At 43.8% G+C, this 17,668-nt stretch overlaps 1 protein-coding gene across 4 annotated transcripts in view; it reads right to left on the bottom strand.

Moving 5' to 3' along the window:
* tiam1a (TIAM Rac1 associated GEF 1a) overlaps positions 1-17,668 on the bottom strand; it is a 177,416-nt gene that overhangs the window by 64,277 nt on the left and 95,471 nt on the right. For all 4 annotated transcript variants that reach the window (XM_036967214.1, XM_036967217.1, XM_036967215.1 and 1 more), the window contains 4 exons: positions 15,522-15,668; positions 15,237-15,311; positions 9,001-9,168; positions 4,635-4,739 (listed from right to left, as the gene is read on the bottom strand). In XM_036967214.1, coding sequence (XP_036823109.1) covers positions 4,635-4,739; positions 9,001-9,168; positions 15,237-15,311; positions 15,522-15,668 — 495 coding nt within the window. The remainder of the gene's footprint in view (positions 1-4,634; positions 4,740-9,000; positions 9,169-15,236; positions 15,312-15,521; positions 15,669-17,668) is intronic.

Here is a 17,668-nt window from a genome sequence, read left to right as displayed (position 1 = left end):
TATACGAATGGATGGAAAGTGGTGTTGGGGGTAAAACATACGACGTTATAAAATCTATGTACACAAACAACAAGTGTGTGGTTAAAATAGGCAAAAAACACACACATTTCTTCCCACAGGGCCGTGGGGTGAGACAGGGATGCAGCTTAAGCGCCACCCTCTTCAACTTATATGTCAACGAATTGGCGCGGGCACTAGAAAAGTCTGCAGCACCCGGCCTCACTCTAATAGAATCTGATGTCAAATGTCTACTGTTTGCTTATGATCTGGTGCTTCTGTCACCAACCAAGGAGGGCCTACAGCAGCACCTAGATTTTCTGCACAGATTCTGACAAGACCTGGGCCCTGACAGACCTGGGCCCTGACAGACCTGGACCCTGACAGACCTGGGCCCTGACAGACCTGGGCCCTGACAGACCTGGGCCCTGACAGACCTGGACCCTGACAGACCTGGACCCTGACAGACCTGGGCCCTGACAGACCTGGGCCCTGACAGACCTGGGCCCTGACAGACCTGGGCCCTGACAGACCTGGGCCCTGACAGACCTGGACCCTGACAGACCTGGGCCCTGACAGTAAATCTCAGTAAGAAAATAATGGTGCTCCAAAATAGGTCCAGTTGCCAGGACTACAAATACAAATTCCATCTTGACATCGTTGCCCTACAGCAGTGGTTACCAAACTTTTTATAGTCACGTATCGCTTCAAACATTCAACCTCCAGCTGCGTACCCCCTCTAGCACTAGAGTCAGCACATCATCTCAAATGTTGTTTTTTTGCCATCATTGTAAGCTTGCCACACACACAATAGAAGAGTCCCCTAAGCATGCTAGTCCTGGGGCTTTGTTCACAAACACAAACATCCCACAGAGCCCCAGTACAGCAACACAATTAGACGCAACCAAATCATGAGAAAACAAAAAGATAATTACTTCACACATTGGAAAGAATTTACAAAAAACAGAATAAACAAGAAGGCAATTTGGCCCTAAACAGAGAGTACACAGTGGCAGAATACCTGACCACTGTGACTGACCCAAAAATGAAGGAAAGCTTTGACTATGTACAGACTCAGTGAGCATAGCCTTGCTATTGAGAAAGGACGCCGTAGGCAGACCTGGCTTTCAAGAGAAGACAGACTATGTGCACACCGCCCACAAAATAAGGTGGAAACTCAGCTGCACTTCCTAACCTCCTGCCAAATATATGACCATATTAGAGACACCTAATATTGAAGTCGGAAGTTTACATACACCTCAGCCAAATGCATTTAAACTCAGTTTTTCACAATTCCTGACATTTAATCCTAGTAAAAATTCCCTGTCTTACGTCAGTTAGGATCACCACTTTATTTTAAGAATGTGAAATGTCAGAATAATAGTAGAGAGAATTATTTATTTCAGCTTTTATTTATTTCATCACATTCCCATTGGGCCAGAAGGTTACAGCCACTCAATAAGTATTTGTTAGCATTACCTTTAAATTGTTTAACTTGGGTCAAACGTTTCGGGGTAGCCTTCCACAAGCTTCCTGCAATAAGTTGGGTGAATTTTGGCCCATTCCTCCTAACAGAGCTGGTGTAACTGAGTCAAGTTTGTGGGCCTCCTTGCTCGCACACGCTTTTTCAGTTCTGCCCACACATTTTCTATGGGATTGAGGTCAGGGCTTTGTGATGGCCACTCCAATACCTTGACTTTGCTGTCCTTAAGCCATTTTGCCACAACTTTGGAAGAATGCTTGGGGTCATTGCCCATTTGGAAGACCCATTTGCGACCAAGCTTTAACTTCCTGACTGATGTCTTGAGATGTTGCTTCAATATAACCACATAATTTTCCTGCCTCATGATGCCATCTATTTTGTGAAGTGCACCAGCTTTGTCCCCATGTGCAGTTGCAGACTGTAGTCTGGCTTTTTAATGGCGGTTTTGGAGCAGTGGCTTCTTTCTTGCTGAGCGGCCTTTCAGGTTATGTCGCTATAGGACTCGTTTTACTGTGAATATAGATACTTTTGTACCTGTTTCCGCCAGCATCTTCACAATGTCCTTTGCTGTTGTTCTGGGATTGATTTGCACTTTTCACACCGAAGTACGTTCATCTCTAGGAGACAAAACGCGTCTCCTTCCTGAGTGGTAAGACGGCTGCGTGGTCCCATGGTACTACTGTTTGTACAGATGAACGTGGTACCTTCAGGCGTTTGGAAATTGCTCCCAAGGATGAACCAGACTTGTGAAGGTCTCCGATTTTTTTTACGAGGTCTTGGCTGATTTCTTTTGATGCTCCCATGATGTCAAGCGAAGAGGCACTGAATTTGAAGGTAGGCCTTGAAATACATCCACAGGTACACCTCCAATTGACTCAAATTATGTCAATTAGCCTATCAGAAGCTTCTAAAGCCATGACATCATTTTCTGGAATTTTCTTTTCCAAGCTGTTTAAAGGCAGTCAACTTAGTGTATGTAAACTTCTGACCCACTGGAATTGTGAATTGTGACACTGAATTATAAGTGAAACAATCTGACTGTAAACAATTAATGGAAAAATGACTTGTGTCATGGAAATAGTAGATGTAGTAGACGTCCTAACCGACTTGCCAAAACTATAGTTTGTTAACAAGAAATTTGTGGAGTGGTTGAAAAACTTGTTTTAATGACTGTATGTATGACTGTATGTAAACTTCATACTTCAACTCTGATCACACTGACGCCAAAATATTTCTAAAACAAATCCAAATGTGATAAACTCCCATATCTATTGGATGAAATACCACCCCCGTGAAGCATGGAGGAGGAGGTGTGATGGTGTGGGGGTGCTTTGCAGGTGACACTGTAAGAGGCACATTATTTATAATTCAAGGAACACTTAACCAGCATGGCTACCACATCATTCTGCAGAGATACGCCATCCCATCTGGTTTGTGCTTAGCTGGACTATCATTTGTTTTTCAACAGGACAATAAACCAACACACCTCCAGGCTGTGTAAGGGCTATATGACCAACAAGGAGAGTGATGGAGTGCTACATCAGATGATGTGGCCTCCACAATCACACGACCTCAACCCAATTGAGATGGTTTGGGATGAGTTGGACCGCAGAGAAGGAAAAGCAGCCAACAAGTGCTCAGCACATGTGGGAACTCCTCTAAGACTGTTGGAAAAAGCATTCCAGGTGAAGCTGGTTGAGAGAATGCCAAGATTGTGCAAAGCTGTCATCAAGGAAAAAGGTGGCTACTTTGAAGAATTTTAAATAAAAAATGTATTTTGATTTGTTTAACACTTTTTTGGTTACTACATGATTCCATATGTGTTACTTCATAGTTTTGATGTCTTCACTATTATTCTACAATGTAGAAAATAGTCAAAACAAAGAAAAATCCTATTTATTTTTACAAATTTGTAACCCGTTTTTGTTGTAGACACAAAACTATCTTCCACAGGTTACCTTCAGACAAGTCCTATGACACTTGTGTGGGTCGTAGAGTCTCCCCTTTCCATTGAGGGGTCATAATAGTTTTGCAGGACAAACCGTTTGAACGCTACAGACGTTTTCTCGAAAAGACAGACTTTTGGGACGTGTCATGGTCTGATAAACCCTGCTCACCACAGACGTGTCATGGTCTAATAAACCCTGCTCACCACAGACGTGTCAGGGTCTAATAAACCCTGCTCACCACAGAGGTGTCATGGTCTGATAAACCCTGCTCACCACAGATATGTCATGGTCTGATAAACCCTGCTCACCACAGAGGTGTCATGGTCTGATAAATGCTGCTCACCACAGAGGTGTCATGGTCTGATAAACCCTGCTCACCACATACGTGTCATGGTCTAATAAACCCTGCTCACCACAGAGGTGTCATGGTCTGATAAACCCTGCTCACCACAGATATGTCATGGTCTAATAAACCCTGCTCACCACAGAGGTGTCATGGTCTGATAAACCCTGCTCACCACAGAGGTGTCATGGTCTGATAAACCCTGCTCACCACAGAGGTGTCAGGGTCTGATAAACCCTGCTCACCACAGAGGTGTCATGGTCTGATAAACCCTGCTCACCACAGATGTGTCATGGTCTGATAAACCCTGCTCACCACAGAGGTGTCATGGTCTGATAAACCCCCCAATTTAAAAAAAAAAAAATGTTGTTTAGATTCGACTTTAAAAATAACCTTGAGAAAAACGACTATACTTATCATAGTGATTCAGGAGTAACATTGAAACTGAACAATACCAACATTAGACAACTATAACGAAAACCCTGAAAGTGCTGAAATAAGTAAATAAAATCATTAATGAGAGAATAGCTAGATTAACTGATAATACAAATAGCAGTGAGAAAAAATAACACCAAGTGAGAGGGCACTATTTTGCAAAAGAGACAACAAAAATTTAACACCACCTCTTCACGTGTGGAAAATAATATTTTTCACAATGTGAAAAAAACAAATTAGCATTTTCAAAATGTGAACAAATTAATTAGCATTTTCACAATGTGAAAAAAACAAATTAGCATTTTCACATGTGAAAAAACTGCATGTGGTTTTTCCATAAGGGTACTATGTTGAATAGGTTTATTTATGAAAAATAACAGCACAGTGTATCCTATTTAACCAACATATTCCTTCTATTCTCCCTCACCAGATCAGAGATGTCTTCTTCCATTTTGGGAACATATAGCAGCAGCTGATCCTCTACACACACCTTCAGACGCAGGTAGAAGTTAGACGGGTCCAGTTTATGAGCCTAGGGATGGAGAGGTAGAAGTTAAACGGGTCGAGAGAGAGCGAGAGTGAGTGAGAGAGAGCGAGAGTGAGAGAGAGAGAGAGAGAGAGAGAGAGAGAGAGAGAGAGAGAGAGAGAGAGAGAGAGAGAGAGAGAGAGAGAGAAACAGAGACAGAGAGAGAGACATTAATTTGCAAAGACATGAACACCAGAGCCAATTCATGTTAATATTGAAGCTGCTGAGATTGAAACACTGGCTCAGACTGAAGTTATGAGAGCTTGGTTCCAGATGTCACGGTTGAAAAGAGGGACAGAAGGTTTTCACACACGTTTCTGTCTCCACATGTGTTGTTGTGTTACAAACAATCTACACAAAATAATCAGTAATGTGAAAGTGGAAGAAAAATGTTAACTTTGTAAAATATGTATGAACAACAGAATTATTCAGAACCCCTAGACTTTTACCACATTTTGTTAGTTAAAAAAAAAAGAGTTAAATATTAGCTAGCTTATTTAAAACAAATTAAAAACAGAAATACCTTAGCTCAGGTTCATTGTGTTAACATTGAGATGTTTCTACAACTTGATTGGAGTCCACTTGTGGTAAATTAAATAGACTGGACATGATTTGGAAAAGCACGCACCTGTCTATATAAGGTCACTCAGTTGACAGTGCATGTCAGAGCAAAAAACAAGCCATGAGGTCGAAGGAATTATTCGTAGAGCTCCGAGACACGATTGTGTCAAGGCACAGATCTGGGGAAGGGTACCAAAACATTTGTGCAGAAAGTACCCAAGGACAAAGTGGACTCCATCATTCTGAAATGGAAGAAGTTTGGCACCATCAAGACTCTTCCTAGAACTGGCCGCCTGGCCAAACTGAGCAATCTGGGGAGAAGGGCCTTGGTCAGGGAGGTGACCAAGAACCTGATGGTCACTGACAGAAGTCCAGAGTATCATCTGTGGAGATGGGAGAACCTTCCAGAAGGACAACTATCTCTGCAGCACTCTACCAATCAGGCCTTTATGGTAGAGTGGCCAGATGGAAGCCACTCCTCAGTAAAAGGCACATGACAGCCCGCTTGGAGTTTGCCAAAAGGCACCTAAAGACTCTCAGACCATGAGAAACAAGATTATCTCTTTGGCCTGAATGCCAAGCATCACATCTGGTGGAAACATGGCACCATCCCTACGATGAAGCATGGCTGTGGGCATGTTTTTCAGTGGCAGGGACTGGGAAACATGTCATGTTGAGGGAAATATGAATGGAGAAAAGTACAGAGAGATTCTTGATGAGAACCTGCTCCAGAGCGTTCAGGACCTCAGACTGGGGAGAAGGTTCACCTTCCAACAGGACAACGGCCCTAAGCAATCAGCCAAGACAATGCAGGAGTGGCTTCAGGACAAGTCTCTGAATGTCCTTGAAGGCCAAGTCAGCGTGAATGCGCCCGGCCCACCACAAGGAGTCGCTAGAGCGCGATGGGACAAGGACATCCCGGCCGGCCAAACCCTCCCCTAACCCGGATGACGCCTCATGGGTCTCCCGGTCGCGGCCCGCTGCAACACAGCCTGGGATCGAACCCGGGTCTGTAGTGACACACTGCGATACAGCCTTAGACCGTTGCGCCACTTGGGAGGCCACACCCATCATTATTATATTTCCCAACATGCTCTACTGCAGGTAGATTTTTTAGGATTGTTTTTAATATCTGTGTTTTTTGCATCTACATTGATTGATTTGATTGATTGATTATAGTTATGCTTCAAAGAAAACAATACAGAGTCTTGTATTAAAACCCCTGTTGTTCTGGATGACTGTGTAATCAGAGCATGCGCACACCAGCTGGCAAGTGTCGTCACAGACGTTTTCAATCTCTCCTTGTCCCAGTCTGTAATCCCAACATGTTTAAAACTGACCACCGTAGTCCCTGTTCCCAGGAAATCCAAGGTAACTTGATTAAGTGACTAACATCCTGTGGCGCTCACATCTGTAATCGTGAAGTGCTTTGAAAAGGCTTCTCGTGTCTCACATCACCACCATCATCCCAGACACCCTAGACCCACTCCTATTAACATTCCGCCCCAAACAGATCCACAGATGACACAATCTCTATTACACTCCACACTGCCCTTTCCCACCTGGACAAGAGGAGTAATAACTACGTGAGAATGCTACTCACGGACTACAACTCAGTGTTCAAGACTATAGCTTAGGACCTTGGGACTGAACACCTGCATCGGTAACTGGATCCTGGTCGGCCCAAGGTGGTGAGGGTAGGCAAAAATACCCCCGCCATGCTGACCCTCAACATGGGGGGGCCCCTCAGGGGTGCGTGCTTAGTCCCCTCCTGTACTGCCTGTTCACCCGTGACTGTGTGGCCAATCACGACTCCAACGCCATCATCAAGTTTGCTGACGACACGACGGCGGTAGACCTGATCACCGACAACAACGAGACAGCCTGTAGGGAGGAAGTCAGAGACCTGGCAGTGTGGTGCCAGGACAACAACCTCACCCTCACGACAGTAAGACCAAGGAGCTGATCGTGGACTACAGGAGAAAGAGGGGGGGAGGCACGTCCCTATCCATATCGACGGCACTGTAGTGGAACGGGTCGAGAGCTTCAAGTTCTTTGGCGTCCATGTCACTAAGGACTTAACATAGTGCACACACACCCGAGCACAACAGCGCCCCTTCCCCGCCTCAGGAGGCTGAAAAGATTTGGCAGATCCTCTAAAAGTTCTACTGCTGTCCCATCGAGAGCGTCGTCACTGGCTGCATCACCGCTTGGTATAGACCAATTCAGCGGCCTCAACCACAAAGCTCTACAGAGGGTGGTTCAGTAAGGCCCAGTACATCACTGGGGCCGAGCTCCCTGCTATCAAGGACCTCTATATCAGGGGGTGTCAGAGGAAGGCCTTTAAAAATTGTCAGAACTTCAGCCACCCAAGCCAGTTCACTACTGTCCGGCAAACGACACCAGAGCATATGCTCTTGGACCAACAGGCTTCGAGACACCTTCTACCCACAAGCCAAACAGCTGATAAATAGCCATCAGATTGATAAATAAGACTGAAAAGTTGATTAAATGGTTACACAGACTACGTGAGTTGACCATATTTTGCACTTACTATACACACCATATACACACTATATGCACACTATATACACACTATATACACATTAGACTACATAAACACTATATACACACCATATACACACCATATACACACTATATACACACTATATACACACCATATACACACTATATACACACTATATACACACTATATACACACTATATACACACCATATACACACTATACTACATAAACACTATATACACACTATATACACACCATATACACACTAGACTACATAAACACTATATACACACTATATACACACTATATACACACTATATACACACCATATACACACTATACTACATAAACACTATATACACACTATATACACACTATATACACACTAGACTATATACACACTATATACACACTATATACACACCATATACACACTATATACACACCATATACACACTATATACACACTGTATACACACACTAGACTATATACACACTATATACATACCATATACACACTAGACTATATACACACTAGACTATATACACACTATATACACACCATATACACACTATATACATACTATATACACACTAGACTATTCACACACTATATACACACTATATACACACTTTATACACACTATATACACACTATATACATGCTATATACACACTAGACTATTCACACACTATATACACACTATATACACACTTTATACACACTATATACACACTATATACACACTATGATAAGACTATTTACACACTAGACTATATACACACACTAGACTATACCCACACTATGTACACACCATATACACACTCTAGATTAACACTAGAATAGAAGTAACAGTAATAGGAGTTATCTCTAGATTAACACTAGAATAGAAGTAACAGTAATAGGAGTTCTCTCTAGATTAACACTAGAAGTAACAGTCAAGTCTAATGCAGTATTAATTTGACACCACGGAGTGCTTCATCAACACTCATCATAATGTAACACTATAATCAGAGTAGTTTTTACACTCTGTAGAGTGGGACCGTATGTACTCTGAGATAGTGTTAAAATTAAACTCTTTAAATGTTGATTTAACACTGACAAAATGGTACTGTGTACAAGCTGGTTGTTAGGTGTAGTGTGTAAGATGTATAATCTATGTAATCTAAGTAGCCCACCTTGCAGACAGCGTCCAGGGTATCTTCTGCAGTCTCCCCTGGTTGAATGACGACAAGCACAGGCTGGTCGTTAGGTAGACACACCCAGGATGGGGCTAGGTAGTCAGGAACCCAAATCTCACTGTCCACGCTGTCCTGGGGAATCATTTTCAATGAACCCTCCTCCTTCTGGATATGGAAATAGAGGTTTAAGGGAGAAAGGGAATTACAATGATAACAAACTAAATAGATACTATTGTCTGAAATACTCCATACTATTACCTGAAATACTCCATACTATTACCTGAAATACTCCATACTATTACCTGAAATACTCCATACTATTACCTGAAATACTCCATACTATTACCTGAAATACTCTAAACTATTACCTGAAATACTCTATACTATTACCTGAAATACTCTATACTATTACCTGAAATACTCCATACTATTACCTGAAATACTCTAAACTATTACCTGAAATACTCTATACTATTACCTGAAATACTCTATACTATTACCTGAAATACTCTAAACTATTACCTGAAATACTCTATACTATTACCTGAAATACTCCATACTATTACCTGAAATACTCAAAACTATTACCTGAAATACTCAAAACTATTACCTGAAATACTCCATACTATTACCTGAAATACTCCATACTATTACCTGAAATACTCCATACTATTGACTGAAATACTACATACTATTGCCTGAAAAACCCCATACTATTACCTGAAATACTCCATACTATTGACTGAAATACTTCATACTATGGACTGAAATACTCCATACTATTACCTGAAATACTCTATGCTATTATCTGAAATACTCAATGCTATTGCCTGAAATACTCCATACTATTGCCTGAAAAACTCCATACTATTACCTGAAATACTGTTATCTGAAATACTCTATACTATTGACTGAAATACTCCATACTATTGACTGAAATACTCCATACTATTGACTGAAATACTCCATACTATTGACTGAAATACTCCATACTATTACAAAACAACATGTTATACTAGTACATACAGTACAGTAGTTTTACAGAATCATGACAGAGGAATTTAACAAGCAACCAGCAGTCCATGTTATGTATTCTACACAATTCAAACGTATTTTGATCAGAGATTGCGAAAACACAATAACTCCACAGCTAATAACTCCATTCTAATTAACATGAATTATATAGCTAATAACTCTAGTCTAATACACAGCTAATAACACTAGTTTAATACACAGCTAATTCCAGTATATCAGAATGCAGTGGAGGACAAGTAAGCTATAAATATAAATAGTAAAGTAAAGTACAGATCAAAAACGACTTAAGTAGTAAAGTATTTTTACTTAAGTATTTTACACCACTGCCTGTCACTAAGACTACCATCCTGCCAGACTACCATCCTGCCAGACTACCATCCTGCCTGTCACTAAGACAACCATCCTGACGGACTACGATTCTGCCAGACTGCCATCCTGCCTGTCACTAAGACTACCATCCTGCCTGTCACTAAGTCAACCATCCTGCCTGTCACTAAGACTACCATCCTGCCTGTCACTAAGACAACCATCCTGCCAGACAACCATCCTGCCAGACTACCATCCTGCCTGTCACTAAGACTACCATCCTGCCAGACTACAATCCTGCCTGTCACTAAGACTACCATCCTGCCAGACTACCATCCTGCCTGTCACTAAGACTACCATCCTGCCAGACTACCATCCTGCCTGTCACTAAGACTACCATCCTGCCAGACTACCATCTTGCCTGTTACTAAGACTACCATCCTGCCAGACTACCATCCTGCCTGTCACTAAGACTACCATCCTGCCAGACTACAATCCTGCCAGACTACCATCCTGGTTGTCACTAAAACTACCATCCTGCCAGACTACCATCCTGCCTGTCACTAAGACTACCATCCTGCCAGACTACCATCCTGCCTGTCACTAAGACTACCATCCTGCCAGACTACCATCCTGCCTGTCACTAAGACTGCCATCCTGCCAGACAACCATCCTGCCTGTGACTAAGACTACCATTCTGCTTGTCATTAAGACTGCCATCCTGCCTGTCACTAAGACTGCCATCCTGCCTGTCACTAAGACTACCATCCTGCCAGACTACCATCCTGCCTATCACTAAGACTGCCATTCTGCCTGTCACTAAGACTACCATCCTGCCTGTCACTAAGACAACCATCCTGCCAGACTACCATCCTGCCAGACTACCATCCTGCCTGTCACTAAGACTACCATTCTGCCAGACTACCATCCTGCCTGTCACTAAGACAACCATCCTGCCAGACTACGATTCTGCCAGACTGCCATCCTGCCTGTTACTAAGACTACCATCCTGCCTGTCACTAAGACAACCATCCTGCCTATCACTAAGACTACCATCCTGCCTGTCACTAAGACTACCATCCTTCCTGCCTGTCACTAAGACTGCCATCCTGCCTGTCACTAAGACTGCCATCCTGCCTATCACTAAGACTCTCATCCTGCCTGTCACTAAGACTGCCATCCTGCCAGACTCTCTGAATGTCCTTGACTTGCACCCGATTGAACCAGACTGATTGACCAGACTTGAACCCGATTGAACATGTCTGGGGAGAGCTGAAAATAGCTGTGCAGCAACACTTCCCATCCAACCTGACAGAGCTGGACAGGATCTGCAGAGGAGAATGGGAGAAACTCCCCAAATACAGGTGTGCCAAGCTTGTAGCATCAGACCCAAGAAGACTCCAGGCTGTAATCGCTGCAAAAGGTGCTTCAACAAAGTACTGAGTAAAGGGTCTGACTTCTTCCGTACGTAAATGTAAAAAAACTGTTTCTGCTTTGTCATTATGGGGTATTGTGTGTAGAATAAGGCTGTAACAAAATCAGGAAAAAGTAAAGTGGTCTGAATACTTTCCGAAGGCTCTCTCTCTCTCTCTCTCTCTCTCTCTCTCTCTCTCTGTCTCTCTCCCTCCCCTACCTTATCTCTCCCTGTCTCTCTCTCTCTGTCTCTCTCTCTGTCTCTGTCTCTCTCTCTCTCTCTGTCTCTGTATCTCTATCTCTCTCTGTCTCTGTCTCTCTGTGTCTCTCTGTCTGTCTCTCTCTCTCTCTCTCTCTCTCTGTCTCTCTCTCTCCCTCCCCTACCTTATCTCTCCCTGTCTCTCTCTCTCTGTCTCTCTCTCTGTCTCTGTCTCTCTCTCTCTCTCTCTGTCTCTGTCTCTCTATCTCTCTCTGTCTCTGTCTCTCTGTGTCTCTCTGTCTGTCTCTCTCTCTCTCTCTCTCTGTCTCTCTCTCTGTCTCTATCTCTCTCTGTCTCTCTGTGTCTCTCTGTGTCTCTCTGTATCTCTCTCTCTCTCTGTCTCTCTCTCTCTCCTCTCTCTCTCTCTCTCCGTCTCTGTCTCTCTGTGTCTCTCTGTGTCTCTCTCTCTATCTCTCTCTGTCTCTGTCTCTGTCTCTGTCTCTCTGTCTCGCTCTCCTTCTTACTTCCCTCCTATCTCTTTGTTCCTCCATCCCTCCATCCCTCCATCCCCCATCTATCTAATTCCCATCCCGTCTGTCTCTCCTTTCCATCTATCCATCATCCCATCCCTCGGTACCATCTCCATCTGTCCGCTGGTAGTGTGTCAGTCTACCTCGGTGGTCCTCTGTTTAACTGTGTGTGTGTGGGAAAGAAAGAGAGATGGGGGAGCCCACACTCACATAGACACGGGGTATCTCACACACACACACAGAGACAGAGAGAGGCAGAGAGAGGGAGAGAGAGAGAAACAGAGAGACAGAGAGAAAGACAGAGAGAGAGAAGGTGGGGGAGGGAGAGAAACACAGAGCGAGAGAGAGAGAGAGAAAGGGAGGGAGAGAGAGAGGGAGAGGGAGAGAGATTGGGGGAGAGAAAGTGGGGGAGGGAGAGAGGCAGAGAGAGAGAGAGAGAGAGAGATAAGGAAGGGGAGGGAGAGAGACAGAGAGAGATAAGGTAGGGGAGAGAGAGAGAGACAGATAAGGTAGGGGGTAGAGAGAGAGAGAGAGAGAGAGAGAGAGAGAGAGAGAGAGAGAAAGAGAAGGTAGGGGAGGGAGAGAGAGAGAGGGACAGACAGAGAGAGAGAGAGAGAGAGAGAGAGAGAGAGGTATGGGAGGGAGAGAGACAGAGAGAGAGAGAGAGACAGAGAGAGAGAGAGAGAGAGACAGAGAGAGAGAGAGAGAGATACAGAGAGACACAGAGAGACAGAGACAGAGAGAGATAGAGACAGAGAGAGAGACAGAGAGAGAGACAGAGAGAGAGAAGACAGGCTATGTGCTCACTGCCCACAAAATGAGGTGGAAACTGAGCTGCACTTCCTAACCTCCTGCCCAATGTATGACCATATTAGAGAGACATATTTCCCTCAGATTACACAGATCCACAAAGAATTTGAAAACAAATCCAATTTTGAAAAACTCCCATATCTACTGGGTGAAATTCCACAGTGTGCCATCACAGCAACAAGATTTGTGACCTGTTGCCACGAGAAAAGGGCAACCAGTGAAGAACAAACACCATTGTAAATACAACCCATATTTATGCTTATTTATTTTATCTTGTGGCCTTTAACCATTTGTACATTGTTAAAACACTGTATATATATATATAATTTGACATGTCTTTATTGTTTTGAAACTTCTGTATGTGTAATGTTTACTGTTAATTTTTATTGTTTTTCACTTTATATATTCACTTTATGTATTATCTACCTCACTTGCTTTGCCTCACCATGCCAATAAAGCCCTTGAATTGAATTGAATTGAGAGACAGAGAGAGAGAGAGACAGACACAGACACAGAGAGAGAGAGAGACAGACAGAGAGACAGACAGACAGACAGACAGACAGACAGACAGACAGACAGACAGACAGACAGAGACAGAGACAGAGACAGAGACAGAGAGACAGACAGAGAGAGAGACAGAGACAGAGAGAGAGGTCTAACACCAGACAGACAGACAGACAGACAGACAGAGTGAACTCCCCCTACTCCCTGAATCCCCAGTCCTCCCCTGTACCATCTGGCTCCCCTCCTGGTCCTAGCCCACCAAGGAGGTCTGTTCCCATCTTCCCAGCTCTCACACACACTAGTGGGGGGTGGAGAGAAGGCCAGCTGCATGGTATTGTAACATACACATACCACTCCCCTAACCTAACTCTGGAGAGAGTCTCGACCCCCCGCATTCCCTCTGCCAGAACACACAGTATGGCACGTGGTGTGTGTGGAGAGAACTCTAAACCCCCACAATCCTAGTGGGGGTTTTCATAATGTGTGTGTGAGTGCGTTTCCATCTGAAGACAGGTGACAGTGAAAGCAGGCTCTTCCCTTGTTCATGAAATATGGAGCAGACTGTGCCGTCTTCGTTGCTCTCACACTCAGAGTCCTCCCTAGTTCTCTCTAGACGATTCCCTCTTTCTCTCACAACTCTCTCTCTGTCACTGGGTTCTCTCTAGTTGTGTCGTCAGACGATCCCTCTTTCTCTCACAACTCTCTCTCTGTCACTGGGTTCTCTCTAGCTGTGTCATCAGACAATCTCTCGTTCTCTCACAACTCTCTCTCTCTGTCACTGGGTTCTCTCTAGTTGTGTCGTCAGACGATCCCTCGTTCTGTCACAACTCTCTCTCTGTCACTGGGTTCTCTCTAGTTGTGTCGTCAGACGATCCCTCGTTCTCTCACAACTCTGACTCTGTCACTGGGTTCTCTCTAGTTGTGTCATCAGACAATCTCTCGTTCTCTCACAACTCTCTCTCTCTGTCACTGGGTTCTCTCTAGTTGTGTCGTCAGACGATCCCTCGTTCTGTCACAACTCTCTCTCTGTCACTGGGTTCTCTCTAGTTGTGTCGTCAGACAATCTCTCGTTCTCTCACAACTCTCTCTCTCTGTCACTGGGTTCTCTCTAGTTGTGTCGTCAGACGATCCCTCGTTCTCTCACAACTCTGACTCTGTCACTGGGTTCTCTCTAGTTGTGTCGTCAGACAATCTCTCGTTCTCTCACAACTCTCTCTCTCTGTCACTGGGTTCTCTCTAGTTGTGTCGTCAGACGATCTCTCTTTCTCTCACAACTCTCTCTCAATTCAATTCAATTCAATTCAAGGGGCTTTATTGTCATGGGAAACATGTGTTAACATTGCCAAAGCAAGTAAGGTAGATAATATACAAAGTGAAATAAACAATCAAATTAACCACATCACCTTTAGAGGGAAAAATATGCTTTTGACTCTTACCGATTTCTCACTGGCCGTATCTTCAAACCTTCTCTCCGTTGGTTTGCTCACTGGTTCCCCCCCAGCAACAAACACCTGCAAACACACACACACACACACACACACACACACACAGACACACACACACACACACACACACAGACACACACACACACACACACACACAGACACACACACACACACACACACACGTTGTTTTCTTCATTATTTGTGATATCCAGGAAGTAAGGGTTAGGGGGTTAAAAGGTCAGGAGTCAGGGGTTAAAATGCAACACGGTGACGAACCTGGTTGATGCTGGGTCGACCTTTAACCTTCTTCTTAGATGTGGTGTCCAGCCCCCAGAGGGAAGAGAAGCGACTCCGCCGTTTACTAGAGGGGCGGGGCATAGCCTGGGACCGCTTCCTCACCGCGCTCTCTGTTCGCACCGCCACCTGAGGAGGGGACAGATCAATATATTGATTGATTAGTTGATTAGAAGAGTGGCTGTCTGTTTATTGTTTCTGATTGATTGATAAGAAGAGTGGCTGTCTGTTTATTGTTTCTGATTCATTGATTGATTGATTGATTAGAAGAGTGACTATCTAATTATTGTTTCTGATTGATTGATAAGAAGAGTGGCTGTCTGTTTATTGTTTCTGATTGATTGATTGATTGATTGATTAGAAGAGTGACTGTCTGTTTATTGTTTCTGATTGATTGATAAGAAGAGTGGCTGTCTGTTTATTGTTTCTGATTCATTGATTGATTGATTGATTAGAAGAGTGACTATCTAATTATTGTTTCTGATTGATTGATTAGAAGAGTGACTATCTGTTTATTGTTTCTGATTGATTGATTGATTGATTGATTAGAAGAGTGATCTGTTTATTGTTTATTGGGTCGGCAGGGTAGCCTAGTGGTTAGAGTATGGATTCGTAACCGAAAGGTTGCAAGTTCAAATCCCCGAGCTGACAAGGTACAAATCTGTCGTTCTGCCCCTGAACAGGCAGTTGACCGTTCCTAGGCCGTCATTGAAAATAAGAATTTGTTCTTAGTTAAATAAAGGATTGATTGATATCTGTGTTACATCATGTTCTCAACAATCTATTCAGATCAATAGATTCTAGCCTGAGTAGGCATGGCGCCTTAATGGCAGCATAATCGCCCATCTAAATATTATAATATACAATTATATTAGTCATATTTAGTTGTTTTGCTAATTTTTTTTTTTTTTAACAAGTTTTGTTTTGTTTAACAAGTTTTGTTTTGTTTAACAAGTTTTGTTTTGTTTTTGGGGGTTAACATCCTAACCCTAACCCTAACATCCATGTTATCGGACCCCAGGTGAGAACTTGTTGTTGGGGGTTAACTGCCTTGCTCAAGGGCAGCATAGCAGATTTGTCCCACCCTGCCGCCTCAGGGATTCGAACCAGCGATCTAGGCTACCTGCCTGTGTGTGTATGTGTGTATGTGTGTGTGTGTGTGTGTGTACGAGTGTGTGTCTTACAGCTGATGTGAGTGGCTCCGACTCTCTCATTGGTTTTATAGGGCAATGGATGAACACACACACACAAATGGACAAATACACACCCTGGCATTTCTGGGTTAATTCATATTAGAGGAGAGAGATGCATTGAACTGGACACTTCTAGAGAGAGAGAGAGAGAGAGAGAGAGAGAGAGAGAGAGAGAGAGAGAGAGAGAGAGAGAGAGAGAGAGAGAGAGAGAGAGAGAGAGAGAGAGAGAGAGAGAGAGAGAGAGAGAGAGAGAGAGAGAGAGAGAGAGAGAGAGAGAGAGAGAGAGAGAGAGAGCGAGAGAGCGAGAGAGAGAGAGAGAGAGAGAGAGAGAGAGAGAGAGAGAGAGAGAGAGAGAGAGAGAGAGAGAGAGAGAGAGAGAGAGAGAGAGAGAGAGAGAGAGAGAGAGAGAGAGAGAGTGTGTGTGTGTGTGTGTGTGTGTGTGTGTGTGTGTGTGTGTGTGTGTGTGTGTGTGTGTGTGTGTGTGTGTGTGTGTGTGTGTGTGTGTGTGTGTGTGTGTGTGTGTGTGTGTGTGTGTGTCAAATACTAGTCATATAATAACTGAGTCATACAGAAAACACAAACAAAGGTCCCCTCCTGGAAACTGGTCTAGTAGGGGTTTCTTTAAGGCTTTTAATCCTGAGAACAGAGAACAGGAGGAGAACAGGAGAAGAGAGGAGAAGAGAGGAGAACAGGAGGAGAACAGGAGAAGAGAGGAGAAGAGAGGAGAACAGGAGGAGAACAGGAGGAGAACAGGAGGAGAACAGGAGAAGAGAGGAGAACAGGAGGAGAACAGGAGAAGAGAGGAGAAGAGAGGAGAACAGGAGGAGAACAGGAGGAGAACAGAGGAGAACAGGAGGAGAACAGGAGGAGAACAGGAGGAGAACAGGAGGAGAACAGGAGAAGAGAGGAGGACAGGAGGAGAACAGAGGAGAAGAG

The sequence above is a fragment of the Oncorhynchus mykiss genome, chromosome Y (genome assembly GCF_013265735.2).
Source record: "Oncorhynchus mykiss isolate Arlee chromosome Y, USDA_OmykA_1.1, whole genome shotgun sequence".
Lineage (NCBI taxonomy): Eukaryota > Metazoa > Chordata > Actinopteri > Salmoniformes > Salmonidae > Oncorhynchus > Oncorhynchus mykiss.
The sequence above is the reverse complement of the archived record's forward strand: the minus strand, read 5'-3'. Positions and strand labels throughout refer to the sequence as shown.